Source organism: Phyllobates terribilis, unplaced genomic scaffold (genome assembly GCF_046119375.1).
Source record: "Phyllobates terribilis strain yellow unplaced genomic scaffold, ASM4611937v1 Scaffold_9__5_contigs__length_417890890, whole genome shotgun sequence".
Taxonomy (NCBI): domain Eukaryota; kingdom Metazoa; phylum Chordata; class Amphibia; order Anura; family Dendrobatidae; genus Phyllobates; species Phyllobates terribilis.
The window spans coordinates 94,263,370-94,278,387 of record NW_027362769.1 but is presented as its reverse complement, the minus strand read 5'-3'; the positions used below and the strand labels follow the sequence as shown (position 1 = coordinate 94,278,387).

Here is a 15,018-nt window from a genome sequence, read left to right as displayed (position 1 = left end):
CCACGTAATGCGAAGTCTCCACGGCAATCTGTGTCACTTCTACAGCAGTGAAATCAACCATCACTGATGTCACTGCTGTAGAATACAGCACTGTATACTGACAGGAGTGTAAAATCACCCCCTGTCAATATGCAGCAAGTTACTGGGGTTCATCAGCTAAAGATCAGCTGATGAGCCCTTGTGAGTTAGAGACCGTGGAAAAATTCTTGTGAATGTCCCCACGGTGAGCATCAGCTGATTACCGGCGTTGGTAATCAGCTGATGGTCACGTGACCAGCTGATCGGTGACGTCAGCGATCACCTCATGAATGCGTGACCATCAAGTGATCAGTGATGTCACCCCAGGTCCTGCCAGTACACTGTGGGGCACGAGCCCCCCCACTGGCCGCCAACAAGAGGATCGCCGCCAGGGACCAGGAGGCCACTGGGGGCCGCCAGACAGGTGAGTATGAGGGTTTTTTCTTTTATTTTTACTTTTTTTTTTTTTTTTTTTTTTTTTTTAATTTATTTATTCATTTTTTTTATATAATACTAGTGCGGGCTGGGAAGAGCAGACTGCTGCTTCTCCCATCGACCCTGCTCTCGCGGTTATCAGCCAGAGCAGCGGTCGGATGAGAGGAGTAGCAGCCTCCTCTTCTGACCGGGTACCAGCCGCAGCGCGATTTTGCGCCTATTGCGTTTCCATGGAAATAAGCAAATCCGCAGGTATGGATATTATACATGCGGATTTGCTGTGATTCAATGCAAGTCGGTGGGCGCAAATTCGCCGCGGAATCGTGCCTGAATTGCTTATGTTGCTTTTTTTGCTGCAATGATAATCCGCAGTTGAAATTTCCACATCATGTGTACTGCACATACGGATTATCATTGCTATACATGGCAGACCTATTACGAAGCGGTTTTAATGCGTTTCCGCAGTGGAAAAACCGCCGCGGAGACTCATTAAAACCGCATCGTGTGCACTCAGCTCAATTGTTTTGCATGCTTAAATAATACTTCTCCGAATTATACAGCCGCCTGACTCAGACCCCATTTACTTGTGTAGGAGAGGATGGTAACGCAATGCTCGGACTGGCCGTCTTCTCTATCGACCCGAGGATGACAGCGTGTATTTCTATGCAGCTGTCATGTTCTGGAGAGCAGACGGCCAGTTTTGCTATCTGGATACCATGGTGAGCAGGAGTTGAGCATTTCTCTACTAGGATTCAACAGAGTTTTGAATCCGAGTCATTTTAGGTCCTTTGACTTTTAAAACATTGTATGAAGATTTAAAATATAATTGTTCTAAATGAAAAACTTTAATGCTGTGGAAAGATGGCGCTTTTGACTGCAGAATTGGGGTTTAGCTTTGTAGAATAGTTATTCACTGGCGGGTTACTGTTGTGTGGTGGGAGTGAGCGGCATCATTCCTGGTAGAACAATGTGGAGAACAGATGATATTCTGTTCACTGCTGATATAAATGTACATACATTTCTGAATAGAAGGTGACCGAAGAAATGTGTGGCTGTAGTTACTACTACTCTGCTGGGAACAGAGTCTTATTCATCTCGCGGATCATGTGTCTGTGTTTGGGTGGTATGCATGACTGTAATGTGCCCTGGGCGCTGCCCACTGTACGCACCCACTGCTGAAGCCATAGATCGTGTGTCATCCAAATTCTAACCATTTACTCCTATTTGTGCGGCTAGGCCTCATTTGGTTGGGTGTTATCAGGGCACATTATAGCATGTATGTTACTATGGTTTGGGTTAGTAGCAATCTTGCCAGGTGACAGGTGTATATATAAAAATATATAATCTTACACGTCGGGGTGTAGGACGTCTGTTCATACGCTTGTTCCACTCTGCACATAGCCGGTGCCTGCTGCGTTATACTCCTGGCATCTGCCTTGGCTCCAGTCACTGCTGTTTTAACCATTTAAATGCCACAGTCAGTATGACGGCTGCATTTAAATGGTTGTGATCCGATTCGGACACCTTTTTGGACATGTTGCAATGCTAGTCGCCACGGCATCCTGAAGGCTCCGGTGGCTGCCATCTTTCTGATTCTATGAAGCACAGCCCGTGACTGGGTTTCTTGAGATTGCTTGTACTGTATACTCCAGTACTGAAGTGTTGCTTTATTGAGGAAAATTAATAATCAAATGATTGCAGTTTCAAGTTCCCTAGATGAACTAAAAAATCTTGGAAATTTTTTTTTTTTTTTTTTTTAAATACTTCATCGTCACCCTTTTTTTCTTTTATCCGTTTTTGTCACCACGCTCAGCCCCAAAAAGGAAATGCAAAGCGATCAAAACATCATATGTACAACAAAATATGTGGCTCATCCATGAAGTTATTAACTCTTGAATGCAGTAGAAAAATGCAGAGGTGCCAGAATGAAAGATGGCTGCATCCTTACTGTGTTAAAGTTGCCAAAGGGGTAGAATTTTCATAGCCAATATGGGGGTATTTTCAAGTTTGAAAGTTAACACCTTTCCTTTGATTCCTTCCTGATCACTGGAGTGCCAACTGCTATGGGCCCCCAGTGATCCTAAGATGGAGCAGCAACATGACTGATCGACCTCCACTTTGGTGATCCAGACAATCAGGCTCTGAAGAACCCGGTGTGAATAAAGTGGAGGTTGATCAGTCGTGTTGCCGCTCCATCTTAGGATCACTGGGGGCCCCTTGCCAAATTTAAGAATACCCCTTTAATGGTAAAGCCATGTGAAAACACAGGCACAGCTTTTCTCAGTGCTCTGCCCAGTCTATTAGGCTGAACCAGTTGAATTCTGTACTTTTTTTTTTTGTACCAGTTTTGCATAGAAAAATGTGAAGGCAGTTCAATGTTGGTTGGAAAGCTCCTGTGCGTGCGTATATTGTTTGCACATACTGTAGATGTTTCTGTAGCGGTTAGGTTTTAGCTGGATGATACTGATGTTGTAGAAGACTTGACCCGTAAACTCAACATTGTCCTGGAGACACAGGAGCGTCCGCCCATGAACCGTGTTTAGATTTCACAATCTGTTTTTCTAAGACTTGAATGGAAGTGTCTACTGATACTCTGCAGATCTCCAACTGGTTACTTGTGGGGCTGTGTCGTGCCCTTTCCTCATCACTTCTGTACACAACAACTGTTACATAAATGTTTATTATGTCATAGGTTTCTAAGAATAAATTGCCTATGTGCGATTCTGTGCCACTAAAGAATTTTTATTTACTTGGTGCTGTTCAGCCATGAATTAAAAAGAAATAAAAAAAAAAAAAAAATCCCAATTAATGACTTGTATGGACAGGATATAAAATAATTACCAAATAGACTAACTATAGAAATAATCACATCCTCTCTATTTTTAAGATTAAAGAAGCCATTGTTGGAGACATTCGACGAGAAATAGTAAGTGGACTTCTAGCAGCTGTATCTTCTCCAGTGCGATCAATGGATGGAAAAAATGATGGGAGGATTTAAAGGGTAAGTTGTCGGGATGCTTGATGTCATTCACTTGAGTAGGACAAAGCTGCAATCCCACTAAAAGCAAACTATTGTGCTTTACAAAAAATGTTACGCTGAGCGGTACCCAGCACTTGTAGGATTGTCAGTCCCTTTTAAAAGCTGATCACTGGGGGAGTCGGACCCCACCGTTCTGTTACTGGAGGCCTCAATGTTTAATAACGGTCTGATCCGTTTAACAGAGAAGAGGGAGTGGGCACGTTTAAGAGGTTGTCCTTTACTTTTACATTAAGATAGGTCATCAATGTCTGATTGGCCTGGGTCCGACACCCAGCACCCCCGCTGATCAGCTGTTAACGGTGGTGGTGGCCACAGGCTGGAAATGCTTGCGTTGCTGGCCGTCTACTTGTGGCTCCAGGAGGGTACTGCTCATCTGCCTCCTAGTCAAATCAATAGGAGACTGATGTGCAGTAACAAGCCCCGGCCACTACAAGTAGATGGCCAGGTCCGCAAGTGAGTACTTCTGGCCGGCAGCCACCGATATCAGCTGATGGGCAGAGGTGCTGGGTGATCACACATTGAGGACCTATCCTCAATGTCTTATCAGGCCATCAATCATGATCCTGATAGGCCATCAATGTAAAAGTATTGGACATCTTCTTTAACCAAAATATTATTATATTTATTTATTTATTTTTACCCTCCAGATGCCCATAATTGCTTCTTAAAGGGGTTGTCCTGGACAGATATTGAAGCGCTATCCTTAACATAGGTCATCGTTCTCACATTGGGGAATGAGGATCAGGCGTCCTCACCAATTACCTGAAATCTCCTGTGTTGTACAAAACAGAACTCGACAGGGCCATACATTGGTTACTGCACGTCATTAACCACTCACATGCTTAATGGCCACTGCCGTATGTTGCGCAACCACTGAGTGAGTAATAAAGCGCCGTACATGGCAGCAGATCTAAGCAATGTAATTACAAGGTTACAGAGTGAGAATTTCATGTGATTGGTGGGGGTCCCACTACTGGCACTGCCACCAATCTCATATTGGTGACCTATTCTATACTTTTTTTATTTTTTTTTTATTATTGTATTTAAAGGATGTACCACAAATTCTTTTGTTAAATATTAGACCGACAATTCTGCTATGTTCTTATCCTGTAGCATTGATACCCTGGGACAATAAACAGAACAATACATGTTCATGGCTTTAGAGGTCTTCGAGGTTTTCAGTGGCTCTTTTCTGTAGCTGATATGACCCAATAAACCTGTCATGAGTAGTATTGTAGACACCCATATAAAGAGATGGACTGTTGCTCTGTAGGACACTTGCACCTTTAAAATTAAGAGATAACCACCCTGCTCTGACTGTAGAGGTATAATACGTAGCTTGGCTCCACTCACTTCTCATGCGATCATAGAATGAATGCAGCAATTTGTGCCTTTTTTCGGCATTTCTCTTCTTTCTTGTACTTCTTTTAAATGCCTAAAGTTGTTTTGTTTTTTTACAGATTTGAGTTCACTCAAGTCGGTTGAACTCTTGGCAACCCATGAGAAGAATTTGGATGAAGCTATTGTGCCAAGTTCAAGAACCCAGGAGGACTATCTGCTGCTGAAACTATCTACTGTTCATCTTGTAACACCCCTGAGCTCTTAATGTTTGACCATGTACTTTGTGTAGTTTGGGCACTTTGCTTAGCTTTCTGCCAATAAGAGAACTGTGGAGGTTTAAAAAATATATATTTATTTTAATTGACCTATTTGCTAATTTTTTTTTTTTTTTTCTTTCAACTTGAACTTTTTTCTTTTTTTCCCTTATGTTGCCTACTCGCTATATGGGGATCTAGAAATGTGGCAAAGTAATGCATTTTTGGGTGAAATAAAATGACTAATATTAAAGTGCCTCCATGAGGTATAGACTGTGCAATAAGTGATTTTTGCTCTGAGCTTGTAAGGAACTTTTTTTTCTTTTTTTTTTCTCTACTGCTGTGGAGTGTCGCTCCATAAACAGTCACCTGCACTAAGAGAAAACAGCCATCATTTGATAATACGGATATAATGGAGCCAATGAGATATGTTAAGACATAATACAGACGTGCTTAGGTGGCACATTGCTTACACTTTACATGCCAAGAGCTGCCTTAGCTGTTACCTTTGTGGTGGATTTTATGCATTTACCTTTTTTAAGCTACTTTTTAAAGGGGTCGTAAACTAACGTCTAATTGTGGTAAACTGAGCGCACGGAATGCTTGCACTAAGCGGCAAAAGTGCGGCAAATATTGCAAAAAATAAAAGTGCTTCCTGAGAGTCTGGACTCACTGCAAAATCATATGTGCCTACAGCTCCAAGGTTGACGCTGCTTGGATTGACTACTCTTTTAGCAGCTCCATCTTCAGCTCTGTAACCATAAAATGCAATATCCTATTCCAGTAGATTGTACTGCAAAACATTTTTCTTCTGGTAATGTGAGCACTTAAAGGGATAAAGACTTTAAAGGGGTATTCCCATTTTCCAATATCTTTTCCCAATATGTAGTAGGTGTAATAATAGGATTAGCAAATACCTCCAATTAGAAATGTAGTATAGTTTTTCTGATTCACAATGTCTTTCCTCATGTGCAGGCATTGCAGGACCTTGGGTATCTAGCCAACTGTTACTAGATCAGTGGTTGTAACCATGGATACCTAAGGTCCTGCAATGCCTGCACGCTAGGAAAGAGACCTAGAAATGTAGTATAGTTCTTCTGATTTGCTAATTGGAGGTATTTGCTAATACTATTACACCTACTACATATTGGAATAGGATCTTGGAGATGTCAATACCCCTTTTAAGTAAAAAAAAAAAAAAAAAAAATACTAAAGGCAGGGACTGTGCAAAAATGAAGGGGAGAAAAAAATGCTTCTACTCGTCTGCCAATTCTCTGGCTGATCTAGTAGTCTGTCCTTTTTTCTTTTTGACTTGTTCTGCGGTGATCACATGCTGACCATGGACACAAGACCACCTCAGTCAGTCGCTGGACTCTGCAGTCTTGTGCCACATTGGCTACAGCATGGTCATCAACAAGACTAGCCGAACAATCAGGTCAATGAGGGAATTATCAGTTGAGTATAAGCCATTTTTAATTTTAGCACATCCCTTGCTTTTACTAGTTTTTTTTTTTTGTTGTTGTTTTTTTAATTTGGGACAATCCCCCCTAATATACTCCTCCTAAGCTGCTAGACTATACTAGACCCCTTTTTTATGAGTTTTTACACTGAAAGTAATTAATCTTCATACACCGGATTTCTCTAACATTAGCGGTCTGTAGCTCAGAAGCTACCTTCATGTGCCATATCTAACACTATGACTTTTCTGTCATTTACTCATTGCAGAAAGGTCTTTTTCTATTCTGCCAGCCCTTTCTGGTTTTGTTTCCTTAACACGGTCTGTTAATTGATATTAAAATATTTATGTGAGCGTGATGTTAAGAACTGGCTTATTATGGCACATTGGAGCAGAAGTGTTTTTTTTTTTTTTGTTGTTTTTTCTCATTTTTAGATTTTTGTTCTTATGAGCTCTTATCTGAACAATAGTTGAGAATAAAACTGTTGTGGAAAATCTAAAACTATATACATTTGTTACTCTATACACAAGGGCTGATTTCTAAATATATTAATAAAGTATTTATTTTGCATAAAAAATTGTTTTTGGATTTTGTCACTTTTTGTTTTCTGGGCATTAAAAGGATCTTGACGTGTCCAAAAAAAAATTTGCTAACAGATGTATGCTGAAATTGCACACTGACACATTGACAGCTCACGCACTCAACACGCATACTGATTGTAAGCTCTACTTATCCCGCCTCGATGACTGGAAGTGAGCGGCTGCAAGGAGCATATAAGTTAAGTGGCTGCTGCTCCAGTAAGGCAGATTAACCCTGTAATATGCCGGTAAATGGTGTTTGGTTTGTTTGTTTTGTATTATACATGACTGGACCCCCTTTGACAACAATTTAATAAACTTGTTGAGTTATTAAAGGTATTTTAACCTATAAAAGAACCACTAACCAAAAAGTGGAGCATACCCCTGAACTTAAAGCGCACCTGTCAGCAGGATTGTGCTTAGTAAACTACATAAACTGTCAGGTGGGCTCCGTTACACTAAGTAAAATGATACCTTTGTTGATGAAATCCGTCCTGTGGTTATTTTATAATCTTTATTTTCATTCCTGAGATGAGATGCTCGTGCTTTGGGCAGCCTTTGGGGAGGGGCTTTATCTGGTGCTCTGCTTATGTATTCCTATGTCTGCTTTCTGACAGGTCACTTTGCTTTCAGTCACCTGCCTCCTATTTTAAATGCTGCCTGTGTAATTGTGTTCGAAACCTGAAATTTACATGCAGCAAAACGGCCCGCGTATGCGCAGTATGCAGACAAATTAATTTTTTTTCCTCCAGCAAAATGGCGCCGCTAGCGGTGGTTGTGCAGTAGCATCTGTCAGCAAGCTTTAGATGCTACTGCGCAGGCACCATTTTGCTGGAGGAAAAATATAAATTTGCCTGCAGCAATATGGCACCGACAGCCGCGCTTGCGCAGTAGCCTATTTCGGCAACAGAGAGATGCTACTGCTCATGCAGAGGCCGTTTTGCTGCATGTAAATTTCAGGTTTGGAATATAATTACACAGGCAGTATGTAAAATAGTAGTCAGGTGACTGAAAGCACAGTGACCTGTCAGAAGGCATATAGTTGAATACATAAGCAGAGCACAAGATAAAGCCGCTCCCATAGCACAAGCATCTCATTATGTCAAATGAAAATAAAGATTATAAAAGAACTACAGGATGAATTTCATCAACAAAGGTATCATTTTACTCAGTGTTTTGTCGCCCACCTGACAGCAGGATTGTGCCCAGTAAACCACATACTGACAGGTACACTTTAACTATTCAACCAAAGAAGATGGGTTCTCTATCTACGTTCAACCTGACCAAGATGACATGTAGTAATACTACAAAATCTAAATTGTGTGGCCAGTCAAGAGATGATGGTGAAACCAAAAACACTTAAGGGGTTAATTAGAAAAGAGAATTTTATTGAACAATATTTTGATAAGCTTGCATAGGGAAGGAGAAAACATGGAGTAAGGGGAGAAAGACTACTAAAAACAGATATAGGAAATTATGTAAAAAGTCACATTGTCAAAAGGGAGACAACAAATCCCTCATAGTAAATGCATGCTCCTGAAAAATATGCTGAATACCCCTGCAGAGGTATCATACATAATGTCCTAATATAGAGTAACTATATATAGGTAACCTGTCGGACATAATTTGTTCCACACAATTGTAACAACACTAGGGGATCAAAAGGGATTTAATCTGAAAGATCACACTCGAGGCCATTGCACTATGCCCCATGTGTTCCTGTAACTTCTGACACCATGTCTCAAGGTAATTCCTGTCATTTACTTCACTTGGTTTATATGGTCTGATCAACTTAATCATAGTGACCAGGTAACTCTGATGGTATATGTTTTTGGGTCTATGGGTTATGAACGGATTTAAGCTTATTCTCTATTTATAACCTGTACTCTTCCAGATTAGATCCCTTTTTAGTCCCCTAGTGTTACATTCTAGCTACAATTTTGTGGAACCAGTCATGTCTATCTGACGGGTTACCTATATACAGTAATATATGAAGCACTGCTCTGAAGATGGCCAGATCACTGGGTCGGGCCATCTTTGGTGTCCCTCGGCTCCGTGAATGCTGCATCGTACAGCGCCCAGTCCGGACTAGAGACTCCACTATAGCAAGCGGGAAACTGGGAGGCCAGGGGCACGGTGTGCTACAGATGAAGGATTAGACTACACCTTTTAATACCAATTTATGCATCTTATTTCACCGTCAAAAGAAAATACTGCTTAATTGCTTTACTATGAAGCAATTACTGTAAATTTATGTTCTAGACCATATATCTGAAGTAAGATCGCACGCATGCCGATGTACAGAATTTATCTTGGAAAATGTAACTGCACCTTTAGCAAATCGCAAATGAAGTCATTGAAGTTTTCTACATCTGTATAGTTAAATTGTCATCTTGTCCTGCACAGCTTAGTAATTATAAATGGCTAGAATACATTCTGCCAATGTGATGTCTTGTAGTGAGTTTGAGGTCACCTTGCCTTGGTCTCAATAGGAACTAAAGAGGCTAGAGTGATAAAGGACTTTGTTACATTACAGAAGAAAAAAAAACAGGTGAAGTGATTTCCCTGTTCTAAATAGACACCCAGCCCTCTTGTTTTTATTGTTTTTATTATTGAGACAAGATGAGGGCATAGAAATGTATAGATTATGGCAGTCTGACCTATGACTTGAGTAGGAGCTCTTAATGCCACTTTACAAAGATGGGGGTCAATCGAACTCTGCTAATGGCGTTCATCTTCAGTAGTGTGTTCAAAAACATGAGTTAAGCACAAAATCTTTACACTAGTTTTTATTTCCAGGCATTGGGAACATTGCACGCTGTTTTCTAATTCAAAACCTGAAGAAATGTATATAATTAACTACTTTACAAAAAATAACAAAAAATGAACATTGGGCTGTTCTAAAAAATAGTAGTGTCTGCATTTGTCTTTGCAAACTCACAATATCTACTCTCTTTTTGAGGATTTAGCATTCCTGTGAATCACTAACCTTGTATTTAGTTGTATACCCACAGTTTTTTAGAACTGCTTCACATCTATGTTGCATAGAGTCAACCAACTTCTGGCACCTGCCAGCTGTTATTCCAGCCCAGGATGCTTTGACTACATCCCACAATTTTTGGGCATTTGTTGGCTTTGCCTCACAAACGATATTTTTTGATGTCGCCGCAGAAGTGTTGTATCGGATTAAGGTCCGGGGATTGGGCTGGCCACTCCATAATCTCAATTTTGTTGGACTGGAACCAAGATTTTGCTCATTTACTGGAGTGTTCAGGGTCATTGTCTTGTTGAAACACCAATTTCAAGGGCATATCCTCTTCAGTGTAAGGCAACATGACCTCTTCAAGTATTTTAATATATGCAAACTGGTCCAGCACCATAGTAAGATAAACATGCCCGTATCATGATGCTTGCACCACCATGCTTCACTGTCTTCAGAGTGTACTGTGACTTGAATGCAGAGTTTGGGGGTTGTTTGATGAATGGTCTGCGACCATTGGACCCAAAAAGAACCATTTTACTTTCATCAGTCCATAAAATGTGTCTCCCTTTTCTCTTTAGGCCAGTTGATGTGTTCTTTGGCAAATTGTATCCGCTTCAGTACATGTGTTTTGTTGTTTTTTTTTTTTTAACAGTGGGACTTTGTGGGGACTTCTTGCTAAGATATTAGCTTCACACAGGCGTCTTCTAACTGTCACAGTACTCACAGGTAACTTTAGACTGTCTTTGATCATCCTGGAGCTGATCATTGGCTCAGACTTTGTCATTCTGGCTATTTTTTTCGAATAGTAGTCTTCTGTTTTTTTCCATGTCTCTCTGGTTTTGCTCTCCATTTTAACCCCTTGATGGCCTAGGGCGTATTAGTACGCCCTAGGCAATCACCCCCGGGTCAGCGTGTGCTCCTGTGCTGAACTGGGCACATGTCAGCTGTAAGAATCAGTTGACATGTGCCCACAACAGCCGCAGGTGGAATCGCGATCCACCTGCGCCTGTTAACCAGTTAAATGCCGCTGTCAACAGCGGCATTTAACAGCACCGCACCGGAAACTTGGCATTAGCCCCGCCCATCAGTGACCCCGTCACATGATCGCAGGTCACCGATGGGTGGGCATGACAACCTGGGGTCTGCAGCAGATCCCTGTGGTTGTCATGTCTCGCTTGCTATGAGTGCCATCCAGTGGTCGGCGCTCATAGCGAGTGTGCATTTCTGCTACACAGAGGCAATCTGCTCATCACCTCTGTGTAACAGAGCCAATCAGATAACTGCAGCTTCTAGTCTCCTATGGAGACTATTGAAGCATGCAGAAAGTGGAAAAAAAAAATTTAAATATATATATATATATATATATATATATATATATTAGTTTAAATCACCCCCCTTTCGCCCCATTCAAAATAAAATACTAAATAAAAAAAACACATACACATATTTGGTATCGCCGCTTTCAGAATCGCCCGTTCTATCAATATAAAAAAAAGAATTAATCTGATCGGTAAACGGCGTAACCAGGAAAAAATTCTAACCGCCAGAATTACGTTTTTTGGTCGCTGCAACATTGAAATAAAATACAATAACGAGCGATCAAAACATCACATCTGCCCCAAAACAGTATCCATAAAATCATCAGCTCGACGCGTAAAAAATAAGTCCTCACCCAGCACCAGATCCCGAAAAATGGGAGATGCTACGGATCTTGGAAAATCATGCCCTTTTTTTTTTTTAAGCAAACTTTGGATGATTTTTTTTCACCACTTAAAAAAAAAAAAAAAAAAATCTATACATGTTTGGTATCTACGGACTCTTAATGACCTGGAGAATAAGAATGGCAGGTCATCTTTAACATTCAGTGAACGTGGTAAAAATAAAACAACTGTGGAATTGCATTTTTTTTTTTTTTTTTTTTTTTTGCAATTTCACCGCACTTGGAATTTTTTCCCATTTTCCAGTACACGATATGGTAAAACCAGTGATGGCGTTTAAAAGTACAACTTGTCCCACAAAAGAAGCCCTCACATGGCCATATTGACCGAAAAATAAAAAGGCTATGGCTCTGGGAAGAAGGGGAGCAAAAAATGAAAACTGAAAAACCCAAGGTTGTTAAGGGGTTAAAGCATTGGAGATCATTTTAGCTGAACAGCCTATCACTGTCTGCACTTCTTTATAAGATTTACCCTCTCCTATCAACTTTTTAATCAAAGTACTCTGTTTTTCTGGACAATGTCTCGAACAACCCATATTTCTCAGGCTTTCAAGGAGAAATGCATGTACAACATGTGCTGGCTTCACCCTTAAATAAGGGCCACCTGATTCACACCTGTTTCTTCACAGAATGATTGACCTCACTAATTGAACTCTACACTATTATTTTGAACACACCCCTTTCACTTATTTAGTCAAATACACAGACTCATAAACATGCAGATCATGAATGCGGAGTCTGTTGGTTTTCTTAGAATCTACTGAACAATCTGGTAAATTATTTGACGTGGTAATATAATTTAGCCCAAAAACAGTGATTAATCTGGTTGGTCATATTGAACTGCTATTATTTTGAACACTACTGTACATGGGTGCATAATTGCATATCACAGAATTAATTTTAGGCTTGAGATCAAGAAAAAAACAAACAAGAAGAGGTTTAATACCTGAAAATAAACATTCTACTAGAACAGCTTCAACAAACAATTAGTGGGTCTAAGGGATCAGTAATTACTACTTGTTTATTTGAAGCACAAAGTGTTGTCCAGTTCCCATTAGAATGAAGCCACCACAGCTGACAACATATCGCTGGTGGTCCAGCTTCATTCCTATTCCGACATGGGAAAGCCATTCAAATAAATGGACATCCATGTAATCAATGGTTAAATAGTGAAAGGACCCATCTAAGTCTGATGTCAAAAGCCCTGATGGGATGACTTGTGGGTTTGTAGGTTATCTATCTAGAATTTTTCTTTATTGGATGTCTTTAATGGTTTGTTTGTTTTTTAGTCGTTTTTTTTTTTTTCCTCTCCATTGCCTTCAATATTGCATGGGCGAGGAAAGCTCCACTTGCCTCCTTTTGTCATGCACTAAGGTTCCTTTCCCACCCCTCCTTATTAAATTTTCTCTCTTAAATGTGGCCTATCGGCAACATATCTCACTTTTACATGTATCCAGTAGGATACGTAGGAGCATTTCGTTGGATGTGCTAAGGTAGATGAACTTATACCTTTATCAAAAGGTTCTTGCCTTTTTAAAAACATTTTGCCCCAGTTACTGCCATGTTAGATATGTGATAACAGAATTTTTTGTAAAAGTAATTTAAAAGTTCAGCTATACTAATATCACGCATATATGTTCCAAATCTCAATTTTCAACAATGTTACAAGATACACTTTCTTCTCTATTTTGTTCTGAAGGGTTCATAGAAGCTAAATCCCTGTAGTTTTTGGAGCCCAATTCTAATATATGGTATATACTTTTTTTTTTCTTAATGAACTACTGTGGTGTTACAACGTTATTTCAGCAGCAGAAGGGAAGGAAGGGAGACACAAATCCATTACTTAGTGGGTAGGCGGAGCCCCATAGGATAGTTCACCTCAGATTAGAAAAAGTGACGACCGGCCCCTCCAGTATAAAGGCTCCTCCTACTCCCATGTTCTCCAGTCTTTTATCTGAGGTCTCAGAGGATAGTCGCTGCCTCGGCAGCTCCTTAGAAGAGTTTGTTTTTTTATATCCAGCGAGACCTGGACTCCCCGTGATCTAGAGGTCTCAGGGGGTCTCGGCACTACTGAGACCCCTGACCCTCCCCTGGCGGCTCTGTGTACCCCTTGAGGAGGTCCCCACAGAAGCCTGCCGGCCCTGGGGGATACAGGGCGCTCCCTGGCGGAGGCGCACACCACATCTGGGGGTCCCTGCGTGTTCCGCCGTAGGGGGGAGCAAAGGGCCACGGCGCCACACATCCCTGAGGATCTCTGTGGCGTTCAGCCGGGTAAGTGCTCTTTTGTATAAGAGTGCCTTAGGCTGAGTGCCCACGTAGCGTTTTTCAAGCGTTTATGCTGCGGAATTTCCACAGCATAAACGCTTGTGAAACGCTAGGTAATCCGCACCCCATGGTCCCCAAGGGGATTCCGCATGTTCTATGCACATGCTGCGGATTTTTCCGCAGCGTTTATGCTGCGTACAAAAATCCGCAGCATGTCATTTAATTTTGCGGAAGCGCAGCGGAACTCCCGCCATTGACTTGCATTGAGACGCCTAGAAACCGCGACTGTACATTTTTACAAGTGGCTTCTATGCGTCTCTATGTGCGGATGGTACCCAGTTCTGGAGGAGAGGAGACTCTCCTCCAGACCTGGGTACCATTGTACCTGTAAAAAAAGAATAAAATAACAAAGTTTATATTCACCTGTCCGGCGGCTTCTCTCTGAATGCTGGCATCGCTTGAGGACCTGCGGTGACGTCACAGTCATGTGACCGCAGGCCCTTCACCGCTCTGTCTCGCGATGTGCCGGCAACCCGGAAGAAGCCAGGACGACTGCTGCAGCACACGCCGGGGCCTCGGGGGTGAGTATAGCTTTATTTGTTTTCATTTTTACGGTTCACACTGTATAAATCCATGCTGTTTGCATGGATTTATACAGTGTGACCTAGTTGTCAAGCACTTTCCAAGTGATGCTATCGCATGGAAAGCGCTTGTCAATCTGCATGCGGAAACGCAAGTGAATCCGCATGTGGATCCGCATGTATTCTGCAGGAAAAACGCATGTACAATCTGCATGCGTTTTTTCTGCCAGGGAGATGCAGAAATGCTGCAGAAATTTTCTGCTTCATTTCTGCATCGTGGGCACATAGCCTTAACGGCTGCGGCAGCAGCCGCCGTTTCTATAAGTGTGACTGCCTGTGTGTTTTTGTC

The 15,018-nt window shown here is 41.4% G+C and overlaps 1 protein-coding gene across 1 annotated transcript in view; it reads left to right on the top strand.

Annotated features, from left to right (window-relative positions):
- The window catches only part of ITPRID2 (ITPR interacting domain containing 2), a 76,720-nt gene extending 70,085 nt beyond the window's left edge, over positions 1-6,635 (top strand). Inside the window, exons 18-19 of the mRNA XM_073646794.1 lie at positions 3,341-3,454; positions 4,954-6,635. Coding sequence (XP_073502895.1) covers positions 3,341-3,451 — 111 coding nt within the window. The 3' untranslated portion in view covers positions 3,452-3,454; positions 4,954-6,635. The remainder of the gene's footprint in view (positions 1-3,340; positions 3,455-4,953) is intronic.
- Positions 6,636-15,018: the final 8,383 nt, after the last annotated feature.